The sequence below is a fragment of the Ranitomeya imitator genome, chromosome 4 (genome assembly GCF_032444005.1).
Source record: "Ranitomeya imitator isolate aRanImi1 chromosome 4, aRanImi1.pri, whole genome shotgun sequence".
NCBI lineage: Eukaryota > Metazoa > Chordata > Amphibia > Anura > Dendrobatidae > Ranitomeya > Ranitomeya imitator.
The window spans coordinates 355410327-355424662 of NC_091285.1; the positions used below are offsets into that span (position 1 = coordinate 355410327).

The following is a 14336-nucleotide window of genomic DNA, read 5'->3' on the forward strand; positions in this document are numbered from 1 at the left end:
TATACTACGTGAGTGGCCAATAAACTACGTAGCTGGGCAATATACTACATGGCTGGGCAATATACTACGTGACTGGGCAATATACTACGTGGCTGGTCAATATACTATGTGACTGGGCAATATACTATGTGGCTCTGTGCTGAATACTACGTCGCTGGGCAATATACTACGTCACTGTGCAATATACTGCATGACTGGGCAATATACTACGTGAGTGGCCAATATACTACGTGAGTGGCCAATAAACTACGTAGCTGGGCAATATACTACATGACTGGGCAATATACTACGTGACTGGGCAATATACTACGTGACTGGGCAATATACTACGTGACTGGCCAATATACTACATAGTTGGGCAATATACTACGTGGTTGGGCAATATACTACGTGGCTGGCCAATATACTACATGGGCTGTGCAATATACTACGTGGACATGCATATTCTAGAATACCCGATGCGCTAGAATCGGGCCACCATCTAGTTTGTTTATAATTTAGTAAAAAACAAAAAATAATTTGAAAAAGTTTGGCTTTTCCACTTTTAAACACTAGAGGGAGCAGCTACTGAAATTGGACAAAAAGCTAGTGTACAACTAGCTCACATTACTGCACTGCAGTAATTATGGGCGGAGTCTGCTGAGATGTGTGTGATGTCTCCTCTCCTCCCATTCTGGGTGTTTGCTAAGGGATAAGAGCGGATGATATTCAGGAACCCAGTGAGCAGCCATTTTGTTGGTGATTGCAAAGTTATACTGACAAGTAGACAGTCACCGAGGATGGCAGGCAGCAAGGATTCTGGGAGATATATGGTGGAGAGAGCAGGGTGACAGCAGCACAGAGTATTTCAGGATAGCAGTGTGCTGGTCATGTTTTGTGCGCGGAGCAGCCAGGGATTGTACATAGAGCACTGTCATTTCTGTGGATTGATGGTCTGTTCTGATCCAGACTTTGCATGCAAAGACCCCATTCCCCTCCTGTCCTGGCGACGTGTGAAAGCGAGGTGACAGGCGCAGTCTGGGGTGACACTGAGAAGCAGGTTGGGGGGAAATGTAGCCATATAGTAATGATAAAAATGAGACCCTTCTCTTCAGCTGCCTCACCAGCCCTCCTCTGACTGTACCTAACTGGAGGTCATGCTGCCCCCTCTATTACCCCAGACCTGTGTACAGCTGCTCAACCAGAACAACCCTAGAATGGGTCCTCTTTATGAAGATAATAATGCTATAGTGTTCTCACATAATACTGCCATACATATGTCGCATAATACTGTCCTATAGTTCTCACATAATACCAACATATAGATCACACATAATACCGCCATACAGATCACACATAATACTGTCCTATAGTTCTCACATACTACTACCATATAGATCACACATAATACCGCCATAGTGTACTCACATACCACCATATACTTCTCACATATTACCGCCATATAGAACACACACAATACCACCATATAATTCTCACATAATACTGCTACATAGATCACACATAATTCCACAATATAGTTCTCATATAATACCATCATATAGCTTTTACATCATTCCACAATATTGATCAAATATAATACCACCATACAGATCACATATAATACTGTCATATAGATCACACATAATGCCATAATACAGCATGACCCCCGCAGCTCTTGTTATCGCATGCACTGAGCTGTGTGTGCAATGGGGAAAAACATGCAGGGGGAGAGGAGTGCATAGGAGAGGATTAGATACACGGCTCAACAGACAGTATCACACAGTATAGTATTAGATACACGGGTCAGCAGTCTGTATCACACAGCATAGGATTAGATACACGGGTCAGCAGACAGTAGCACACAGTATAGGATTATATACACAGGTCAGTAGTCAGTATTACACAGTATAGGATTAGATACACGGGTCAGCAGTCAGTAGCACACAGTAGAGGATTAAATACACAGGTCAGCACAGTATCACACAGGATAGGATTAGATACATGGTCTGATCTCCTAATGAGGAGCTGCAGTGAGTGGCAGGGCGGGAACAGCACAGAGATTCTCCTCTCCCCCCTCTGTTACCTCTCTGCAGCTCCTCATTAGAGGACATCAGACCACAGCACTCCTTCACCCTCTCTAGCGATTCTAGAGATTACAGCCCACTCACCCGCAGCACAGAAGAGGACAGGGAATGGCCGCTGCTGACAGTGTGAGGGGAGACAGATGGAGCTGCCCCTCCAACAGCACAGCTCTCATGTGGAGCTCACAGATACTCCAGAAAGATGGCACCGATCTCCTGCCTCTGCTGTGATGTAGATGGCCCAGGGGGCGTGCCCAGATCACAGCAGGGAGCAGCTCCATGTAAAGTATAGGGTCGGACTCCGACCGCTGACTCCTATGCCCAGGGCAGCCGTATTTGCAGAGTGTAAGTGTTGTGCTGGGACTCTTACACTCCTGCAAAGCAAAATTGCGGCGCCCAGTGGTTGAAAAAATAATTAATAATAAAAAAGATTAAAGTTAAAAAAATTAATTTGTATTAAAAATAATTGTTTATATAATAAAAAAATAAAAATATATTATATAGTGATTCCCTGTGGTATATTTCTTAGCATGTGCTAATTGAAACCCTCCTATAAAGTGCAGAGTGCTGGTGTTATGTTATTACTAGTTGACAGTGGCCCGATGAATCCTGAGGACTGTTCACCTCAGCGTCCCCTCGCCTCAATCAGAAGTTCTAGGTGGCGGTCACCGCCATTCAGAAGTGCTCAATTGGTACTGCAGATCCACCTCCTATTCAAATCAATAAGAGGCGGATGTGCAGTACCCTGCTATATGCAGTATCAGAAGATGGAGCAGACACCAACTGAGCAAACATTGATGACTTATCCTTTGATAAAGTAGTGGACAACCTCTTTAGATTTACAGTAGAAAATATGGCTAATGTTGGCATATATCTACAACTGCTTAGAGGTGGCATAGATTTCATTTTCTGAATTTTTAACAGTGGCACACTTTTATTCCTACGGTTTTTTTAAACTGGCATTTAAAATGCCTGTATTCATAAATGTGACCCAATGTCTAATCTGTTTTGTGACATATTTGAAATTATTTGCACTAGAAATTAAAGCCATATGAGCATGCACAGTTGTGAATCTGTACTGAAAGTGGATGGGGTTTGCCGATGGACCATGAGTTAGACACACCTATACATGCACCTTTTTTAATAGTGTTTTAACATTTGTGCTCAATCTAACTCTAGTAGGTGGGTGGAAATAATTTATATTTCTGATTAGCATTCCAGCTACAAAAATCTTAGACACTTTTCATGTATTAGGAAATTTTTTACCTCAATACAGTTAGAGTGTAAGAGTCTACACTAAGTTCCACATGATTTTAAATTTTTTTTGCCTTTCAATATTTCGTTATGATCAGTAGGCAATGCTGCATTTCTGAAGCCCACTTCAAGTGTCATTGTTAACCTCTTAATCCCATATGACGTACTATCCCGTCCAGGTGACCTGGGACTTAATTCTCAGTGACGGGATAGTACGTCATATGCGATCGGCCGCGCTCACGGGGTAGCGCGACCGATCGCGGCCGGGTGTCAGCTGACTATCGCAGCTGACATCCGCTCCCGGCACATTAACCCCCGGCGCAGGCGGTGCATGGAAGCATCGCGCAGGGAGGGGGCTCCCTGCGGGCTTCCCTGAGACGATCGGTACACGGTGATGTACTCACCGTGTACCGAGCGTCTTCTCCCTGCAGTCCCCGGATCCAAAATGGCCGCGGGGGTGCATCCGGGTCCTGCAGGGAGTACTTCCGGGTCGCCTGCAGCTCTGTAAGCCTGCAGCGATGTCAGTGAGATTGCAGATCTTGCAGAGTGCTGTGCAAACGGTAAGATCGGCGATCTGTGATGTCCCCCCCTGGGACAAAGTAAAAAAGTTTTTAAAAAAATTTCCACATGTGTAAAAAAAAAAAAAAAATTACTAAATAAATTAAAAAAAAATATATATATTATTCCCATAAATACATTTCTTTATCTAAAAAAACCCCCAAAAAACAATAAATGTACACATATTTAGTATCGCCGCGTCCGTAACGACCCGACCTATAAAACTGTCCCACTAGTTAACCCCTTCAGTGAACACCGTAAGAAAAAAAAAAAAAGTCAAAAAACAACGCTTTATTATCATACTGCCGAACAAAAAGTGGAATAACATGCGATCAAAAAGACGGATATAAATAACCATGGTACCACTGAAAACGTCATCTTGTCCCGCAAAAAACGAGCTGCCACAAAGCATAATAAGCAAAAAAATAAAAAAGTTATAGTCCTGAGAATAAAGCGATACAACAACTTTTGGGGTCCAAGTTCTCTTGTTATCCTTGGGAAAATAAAAATGTGGGGGGCTAAAAATAATTTTTGTGGGAAAAATAAGATTTTTTTTATTTTCGCGGCTCTGCGTTGTAAACTGCAGTGAAACACTTGGGGGTTCAAAGTTCTCACAACACATCTAGATAGGTTCCTTGGGAGGTCTAGTTTCCAATATGGGGTCACTTGTGGGGGGTTTGTACTGTTTGGGTACATCAGGGGCTCTGCAAATGCAACGTGATGCCTGCAGACCAATCCATTTCAGTCTGTATTCCAAATGGTGCTCCTCCCCTTCCGAGCTCTGCCATGCGCCCAAACAGTGCTTTCCCCCCACATATGGGGTATCAGCGTACACAGGACAAATTGGACAACAACTTTTGGGGTCCAATTTATCTTGTTACCCTTGTGAAAATACATAACTGGGGGATAAAAAATCATTTTTGTGAAAAAAAAAATAATTTTTATTTTCACGGCTCTGCGTTATAAACTGTAGTGAAACACTTGGGGGTTTAAAGTTCTCACAACACATCTAGATAAGTTCCTTGGGGGTCTAGTTTCCAATATGGGGTCATTTGTGGGGGGTTTCTACTGTTTGGGTACATCAGGGGCTCTGCAAATGTAACGTGACGCCTGCAGACCAATCCATCTAAGTCTGTATTCCAAATGGTGCTCCTTCCCTTCCGAGCTCTGCCATGCGCCCAAACAGTTCTTCCCCCCCACATATGGGGTATCAGCGTACACAGGACAAATTGGACAACAACTTTTGGGGTCCAATTTATCCTGTTACCCTTGTGAAAATACATAACTGGGGGCTAAAAAATCATTTTTGTGAAAAAACAAAGAATTTTTATTTTCACGGCTCTGCGTTATAAACTGTAGTGAAACACTTGGGGGTTCAAAGTTCTCACAACACATCTAGATAAGTTCCTTGGGGGGTCTAGTTTCCAATATGGGGTCACTTGTGGGGAGTTTCTACTGTTTGGGTACATCAGGGGCTCTGCAAATGCAACGTGACGCCTGCAGACCATTCCATCTAAGTCTGTATTCCAAATGGTGCTCCTTCCCTTCCAAGCTCTGCCATGCGCCCAAACAGTGCTTCCCCCCAACATATGGGATATCAGCGTACACAGGACAAATTGGACAACAACTTTTGGGGTCCAATTTATCCTGTTACCCTTGTGAAAATACATAACTGGGGGCTAAAAAATCATTTTTGTGAAAAAAAAAAGAATTTTTATTTTCACGGCTCTGCGTTATAAACTGTAGTGAAACACTTGGGGGTTCAAAGTTCTCACAACACATCTAGATAAGTTCCTTGGGGGGTCTAGTTTCCAATATGGGGTCACTTGTGGGGGGTTTGTACTGTTTGGGTACATCAGGGGCTCTGCAAATGCAACGTGATGCCTGCAGACCAATCCATTTCAGTCTGTATTCCAAATGGTGCTCCTCCCCTTCCGAGCTCTGCCATGCGCCCAAACAGTGCTTTCCCCCCACATATGGGGTATCAGCGTACACAGGACAAATTGGACAACAACTTTTGGGGTCCAATTTATCTTGTTACCCTTGTGAAAATACATAACTGGGGGATAAAAAATCATTTTTGTGAAAAAAAAATAATTTTTATTTTCACGGCTCTGCGTTATAAACTGTAGTGAAACACTTGGGGGTTTAAAGTTCTCACAACACATCTAGATAAGTTCCTTGGGGGTCTAGTTTCCAATATGGGGTCATTTGTGGGGGGTTTCTACTGTTTGGGTACATCAGGGGCTCTGCAAATGTAACGTGACGCCTGCAGACCAATCCATCTAAGTCTGTATTCCAAATGGTGCTCCTTCCCTTCCGAGCTCTGCCATGCGCCCAAACAGTTCTTCCCCCCCACATATGGGGTATCAGCGTACACAGGACAAATTGGACAACAACTTTTGGGGTCCAATTTATCCTGTTACCCTTGTGAAAATACATAACTGGGGGCTAAAAAATCATTTTTGTGAAAAAACAAAGAATTTTTATTTTCACGGCTCTGCGTTATAAACTGTAGTGAAACACTTGGGGGTTCAAAGTTCTCACAACACATCTAGATAAGTTCCTTGGGGGGTCTAGTTTCCAATATGGGGTCACTTGTGGGGAGTTTCTACTGTTTGGGTACATCAGGGGCTCTGCAAATGCAACGTGACGCCTGCAGACCATTCCATCTAAGTCTGTATTCCAAATGGTGCTCCTTCCCTTCCAAGCTCTGCCATGCGCCCAAACAGTGCTTCCCCCCAACATATGGGATATCAGCGTACACAGGACAAATTGGACAACAACTTTTGGGGTCCAATTTATCCTGTTACCCTTGTGAAAATACATAACTGGGGGCTAAAAAATCATTTTTGTGAAAAAAAAAGAATTTTTATTTTCACGGCTCTGCGTTATAAACTGTAGTGAAACACTTGGGGGTTCAAAGTTCTCACAACACATCTAGATAAGTTCCTTGGGGGGTCTAGTTTCCAATATGGGGTCACTTGTGGGGAGTTTCTACTGTTTGGGTACATCAGGGGCTCTGCAAATGCAACGTGACGCCTGCAGACCATTCCATCTAAGTCTGTATTCCAAATGGTGCTCCTTCCCTTCCAAGCTCTGCCATGCGCCCAAACAGTGCTTCCCCCCAACATATGGGATATCAGCGTACACAGGACAAATTGGACAACAACTTTTGGGGTCCAATTTATCCTGTTACCCTTGTGAAAATACATAACTGGGGGCTAAAAAATCATTTTTGTGAAAAAAAAAGAATTTTTATTTTCACGGCTCTGCGTTATAAACTGTAGTGAAACACTTGGGGGTTCAAAGTTCTCACAACACATCTAGATAAGTTCCTTGGGGGGTCTAGTTTCCAATATGGGGTCACTTGTGGGGGGTTTCTACTGTTTGGGTACATCAGGGGCTCTGCAAATGCAACGTGACGCCTGCAGACCAATCCATCTAAGTCTGTATTCCAAATGGTGCTCCTTCCCTTCCGAGCTCTGCCATGCGCCCAAACAGTGCTTCCCCCCCACATATGGGGTATCAGCGTACACAGGACAAATTGGACAACAACTTTTGGGGTCCAATTTATCCTGTTACCCTTGTGAAAATACATAACTGGGGGCTAAAAAATCATTTTTGTGAAAAAAAAAATAATTTTTATTTTCACGGCTCTGCGTTATAAACTGTAGTGAAACACTTGGGGGTTCAAAGTTCTCACAACACATTTAGATAAGTTCCTTAGGGGGTCTACTTTCCAAAATGGTGTCACTTTTGGGTGGTTTCAATGTTTAGGCACATCAGGGGCTCTCCAAACGCAACATGGCGTCCCATCTCAATTCCAGTCAATTTTGGATGAAAAGTCAAATGGCGCTCCTTCCCTTCCGAGCTCTGCCATGCGCCCAAACAATGGTTTACACCCACATATGGGGTATCAGCGTACTCAGGACCAATTGCACAACAACTTTTGTGGTCTAATTTCTTCTCTTACCCTTGGGAAAATAAAAAATTGGGGGCAAAAAGATCATTTTTGTGAAAAAATATGATTTTTTATTTTTACGGCTCTGCATTATAAACTTCTATGAAGCACTTGGTGGGTCAAAGTGCTCACCACACATCTAGATAAGTTCCTTAAGGGGTCTACTTTCCAAAATGGTGTCACTTGTGGGGGGTTTCAATGTTAAGGCACATCAGGGGCTCTCCAAACGCAACATGGCGTCCCATCTCAATTCCAGTCAATTTTGCATTGAAAAGTCAAATGGCGCTCCTTTCCTTCCGAGCTCTGCCATGCGCCCAAACAGTGGTTTATTCCCACATATTGGGTATCAACGTACTCAGGACAAATTGTACAACAACCTTTGGGGTCCATTTTCTCCTGTTACCCTTGGTAAAATAAAACAAATTGGAGCTGAAATAAATTTTGTGTGAAATAAAGTTAAATGTTCATTTTTATTTAAACATTCCAAAAATTCCTGTAAAACACCTGAAGGGTTAATAAACTTCTTGAATGTGGTTTTGAGCACCTTGAGGGGTGCAGTTTTTAGAATGGTGTCACACTTGGGTATTTTCTATCATATAGACCCCTCAAAATGACTTCAAATGAGATGTGGTCCCTAAAAAAAAAATGGTGTTGCAAAAATGAGAAATTGCTGGTCAACTTTTAACCTTTATAACTCCCTAACAAAAAAAAATTTTGTTTCCAAAATTGTGCTGATGTAAAGTAGACATGTGGGAAATGTTACGTATTAAGTATTTTGCATGACATATCTCTGTGATTTAAGGGTATAAAAATTCAAAGTTGGAAAATTGCGAAATTTTCAAAATTTTTGCCAAATTTCCGCTTTTTTCACAAATAAATGCAAGTTATATCAAATAAATTTTACCACTATCATGAAGTACAATACGTCACGAGAAAACAGTGTCAGAATCGCCAAGATCCGTTAAAGCGTTCCAGAGTTATAACCTCATAAAGGGACAGTGGTCAGAATTGTAAAAATTGGCCCGGTCATTAACGTGCAAACCACCCTCGGGGCTTAACGGGTAAAAGCACCACTCCAGCAGGGTTTTTTTTGTCAGTGGTGCTTTAAGCACAAAGTTTCTTCCCCTGGTCTTATACTCACCCTTCATCGTCTTCACCTACTTTCGGTGCCACTCCTGTCCCGTCACGCCATTCAATCTTGTGACAGCAGTTTCTGACTGACTGGAAGTCAGGAGCCATTTCTCAAGCTCCAAGTGCAAGTCTTTGAGAGCCAGAACAAGGTCAGAATGAGACTCTCATAGACTTGTATTGAGTTGTGACCTCTGGCTCATTTCATGAAACACTGGAGCAGCCGGCAGCTCACAAACTGCCAGAGACTAACGGGAGCAGCAGGGGCAAAAACAGATGAAGACGCTGGAAGGTGAGCACAAAACAGGGGAAAGGGGACTTGGATTTGAAGCACCACTTCAGCGGTAACATTAAAAAAAAAACACTGAAGTGGTGCTTTAAAGTATATGTGCTGTTTATGAAATATCAATTATTTGAAGTGCCATATGCCTAGGGATTTACAATTATAGATTGACAGTTATATATTACTAGATGTGGTCCGATTCTAATGCATTGGGTATTCTAGAATATGTATTTATGTAAGTATATAGCAGCCACATAGTATATAGCACAGGCCACGTAGTATATAGGAGCCATGTAGTATATAGCAGACAAATACTACGTGACCTGTGCTATCTCCAGTACTATGTGGCTGCTATATACATACATATTGTAGAATACCCGATGCATTAATACAGACCACGCAATATAAAACAGTGCCCACGCAGTATATAACACAGCCACGTACTATATAACACAGCCCAAGCAGTATATAGCAGCCATGCAGTATATAACACAGGCGACATAGTATATAACACAGGCCACGCAGTATATAACACTGGCCACGTAATATATAGCACAGCCCACGCAGTATATAGCAGCCACGTAGTAAATAACACTGCCCACGCAGTATATAACAGTGGCCACATAATATATAGCACAGGCTATGCAGTATATAGCACAGCCCACAGAGTATAGAACACAGTCCACATAGTATATAACACTGCCTATGTAGTATATAGCAGCCACGCGGTATCTAACACAGCCCACATAGTATACAGCAGTTTGGGCACCATATCCCTGTTAGAAAAATAATTAAAATAAAAAATAGTTATATACTCACCCCCTGGGATCCACCGAAGCTCCGGCGATACGCGCGCGGCTGCCGCCATCTTCCATTCCCAGGATGCATTGCGAAATTACCCAGATGACTTAGCGGTCTCGTGAGACCGCTAAGTCTTCTGGGTAATTTTGCAATGCATCGCCGGGAATGGAAGATGGCGGCAGGCGCGTGCGGCTCGGCAGACTACGGAGGGTGAGAATGGCAAGTTTTTTGTTTTTTATTATTTTTAACATTACTTTTTTTACTATTGATGCCGCATAGGCAGCATCAATAGTAAAAAGTTGGGGACACACAGGGTTAATAGCAGCGGCTACGGAGTGCATTACCCGCAGCATAACGCGGTCCGTTACCGTTACAGGCATTAACCCTGTGTTAGCGGTGGCCGGAGGAGAGTATGCGGGCGCCGGGCACTGACTGCGGGGAGTAAGGAGCGGCCATTTTCTTCTGGACTGTGCCCGTAGCTGATTGGTCGTGGCTGTTTTGCCGCGACCAAACAGTGACTTGGATTTCCATGACAGACAGAGGCTGCGACCAATGAATATCTGTGACAGACAGAAAGAAAGACAGACAGACGGAAGTGACCCTTAGATAATTATATAGTAGATTCATATTTTATAATGATTTTTACTTCTTGGAATTTGAGTTATCATATACTTCCATAAAAACTATGTGTACAGCAGTAAAAATCTTATTCATCCAGAATTACTCTGGTTTATTATCCATAGTAAAATATATTTAAAAAAAAGTTATTATAATTCTATAGTGAAATGTCATACTTGTCTCTTTATACAGCTTTCAGGCTCCCCAGGCACCAAGCATTTCAGTATTTCAACAATGCGTAGCTGACGGCTTTTCTATTGGAATTGTTGGATTTGCTATAGGTTATTCTGTCGCAAAAGTCTATTCCATAAAACATGACTATGTAATAAATGGTAATCAGGTATGTTACATAAATATTTTAACCAATTCAGATATGAATTTTTATACATATGCATAAAATATAAACATGCTATAGCCATATGTACTAGATTTTCAAAATCTCTATATGCCTTTATATAAAATCAGCGGTACATGGGGGTAAACCAAGATCTCACAACAGGCAATAGAAAGTAATCGTGTTTGCTAATTATTTAATGCTTTATATTATCAGTAATTAGAACAACAGAATCCCTAGGTTCAACAAATCCAACTAATAACATATGTAGCTGGTTGTCTGGAATTTGTTTGCCAGACCATATTCTGACTACTTTGTTGATCAGACAATAAATAAACAACACAAACAATTTTATTGCACTTCTCTCACGATGGACTCAAAGCACAGTCGAGATAGTAAATTAATCAGTTTAAAATATACAATTCGAATTTGTTATTTGGGTTTAAACACCAAACTGAACTGATGCGTTTTGAGCCTTGAATTAAATCTCTCTGATTGATGATGGTAATGAATTACAGAGTGTGGGGCATGTGTAACAAAAGATGCCTCCAAATGTTGTATACTGTATCCTAGGTATGGACAATTTTTCATGTGTATAAGGTCTGATAAACTGTTAAAACAATAAAAACAGATTAAAACATTCAGAGAAGGTACCTACATGACTAGACCAGGGACGTGACAAAATGAGAATGCCCAGAATGGTTAGTTTTTAATCTAGCTGTGGTGTTTTGAACTAACTGCTATGTATTATTATGTTTTTGAGGCCTACAGATGGGGCATTAGACTACTCCAGGTGGGAGGTTATGAGGTGCTTAACTTGAGATGAGATATTTAACTTTTCAGCATTCATCAAAAGGAAAAATGTTTATTTATTGAAGGCTGAAATTTGTTTTTTGAATCATAGAATCATAGAATATTAGAGTTGGCAGGGACCTCTTGGGTCATCTGGTCCAACCCCCTGCTCAAAGCAGGATTCACTAAATCATCCCAGACAGATGTCTGTCCAGCCTCTTTTTGAAGACTTCCATTGAAGGAGAATTCACCACCTCTCGTGGCAGCCTGTTCCACTCATTGATCATCATAACTGTTTCATCCCTTTGCTTCAAGTCTTTCCTTGTGCAAATGAGAATAAAGATGATCCTTCTACAATGTGACAACCCTTCAGATATTTGTAGACAGCTATTAAGTCTCCTCTCAGTCTTCTTTTTTGCAAGGTAAACATTCCTAAATCCTGTAACCGTTCCTCATAGGACATGGTCTTCAGACCAGTCACCATTCTGGTCGCTCTTCTCTGAACTTGCTCCGGTTTGTTGATGTATTTTTTTAAATGTGGTGCCCAAAACTGGACACAGTATTCCAGATGAGGTCTGACCAAAGAGGAGTAAAGGGCAATAATTACTTCAAGTGATCTAGACTGTATGCTTCTGTTAATTCATCCCAGAATTGTATTTGCCCTTGTTGCTGCTGCATCACACTGTTGACTCATGTTCAGTTTATGATCTATTAGTATACCCAAGTCTTTTTCACATGTCCTGTTGCTTAGCCCTATTTCTCCCATTCTGTATATGCTTTTTTCATTTTTATTGCCCAGATGTAGTACTTTGCATTTTTCCCTGTTAAAAATCATTCTGTTAGTTGCTGCCCACTGCTCCAGTTTATTTATATCTTTTTGAATCCTCTTTCTCTCTTCTCTAGTATTAGCTATCCCTCCTAGCTTTGTGTCATCAGCAAATTTAATCAATGTACCCTCAATTCCTTCATCTAAATCATTGATAAAGATGTTGAACAATACAGGGCCCAGGACAGAGCCCTGTGGTACCTCGCTTGAGACATTCTTCCAACTGGATGTGCAGCCATTTACGACCACTCTTTGGGTCCGATCACTAAGCCAGTTATGAATCCACCTAATAGTTGCCTTGTCCATTCCATACTTAGTCATTTTTGCAATAACGATTGTGTGAGATACATAGTAACATAGTAACATAGTTAGTAAGGCCGAAAAAAGACATTTGTCCATCCAGTTCAGCCTATATTCCATCATAATAAATCCCCAGATCTACGTCCTTCTACAGAACCTAATTGTATGATACAATATTGTTCTGCTCCAGGAAGACATCCAGGCCTCTCTTGAACCCCTTGACTGAGTTCGCCATCACCACCTCCTCAGGCAAGCAATTCCAGATTCTCACTGCCCTAACAGTAAAGAATCCTCTTCTATGTTGGTGGAAAAACCTTCTCTCCTCCAGACGCAAAGAATGCCCCCTTGTGCCCGTCACCTTCCTTGGTATAAACAGATCCTCAGCGAGATATTTGTATTGTACCCTTATATACTTATACATGGTTATTAGATCGCCCCTCAGTCGTCTTTTTTCTAGACTAAATAATCCTAATTTCGCTAATCTATCTGGGTATTGTAGTTCTCCCATCCCCTTTATTAATTTTGTTGCCCTCCTTTGTACTCTCTCTAGTTCCATTATATCCTTCCTGAGCACCGGTGCCCAAAACTGGACACAGTACTCCATGTGCGGTCTAACTAGGGATTTGTACAGAGGCAGTAAAATGCTCTCATCATGTGTATCCAGACCTCTTTTAATGCACCCCATGATCCTGTTTGCCTTGGCAGCTGCTGCCTGGCACTGGCTGCTCCAGGTAAGTTTATCATTGACTAGGATCCCCAAGTCCTTCTCCCTGTCAGATTTACCCAGTGGTTTCCCATTCAGTGTGTAATGGTGACATTGATTCCTTCTTCCCATGTGTATAACCTTACATTTATCATTGTTAAACCTCATCTGCCACCTTTCAGCCCAAGTTTCCAACTTATCCAGATCCATCTGTAGCAGAATACTATCTTCTCTTGTATTAACTGCTTTACATAGTTTTGTATCATCTGCAAATATCGATATTTTACTGTGTAAACCTTCTACCAGATCATTAATGAATATGTTGAAGAGAACAGGTCCCAATACTGACCCCTGCGGTACACCACTGGTCACAGCGACCCAGTTAGAGACTATACCATTTATAACCACCCTCTGCTTTCTATCACTAAGCCAGTTACTAACCCATTTACACACAATTTCCCCCAGACCAAGCATTCTCATTTTGTGTACCAACCTCTTGTGCGGCACGGTATCAAACGCTTTGGAAAAATCGAGATATACCACATTGCAAATGCTTTGCTGAAGTCAAGATATACTATATCTACAGCATTTTCCTGATACACCCAGTCAGTGATTCTGTCATAGAAGGAAATTAAGTTAGTCTGACATGACATATTAGTTACAAACCTGTTATGACCTGGTGGTCAGGACAATAATGGACCTGGTGGTTAAGAGC

General features: G+C 41.8%; 1 protein-coding gene across 2 annotated transcripts in view; it reads left to right on the forward strand.

Annotated features, from left to right (window-relative positions):
• Nucleotides 1-14336, forward strand: part of LOC138676115 (chloride anion exchanger-like) — a 149448-nt gene that overhangs the window by 58137 nt on the left and 76975 nt on the right. For both annotated transcript variants that reach the window (XM_069765043.1, XM_069765044.1), the window contains one exon: nucleotides 10859-11006. In XM_069765043.1, coding sequence (XP_069621144.1) covers nucleotides 10859-11006 — 148 coding nt within the window. The remainder of the gene's footprint in view (nucleotides 1-10858; nucleotides 11007-14336) is intronic.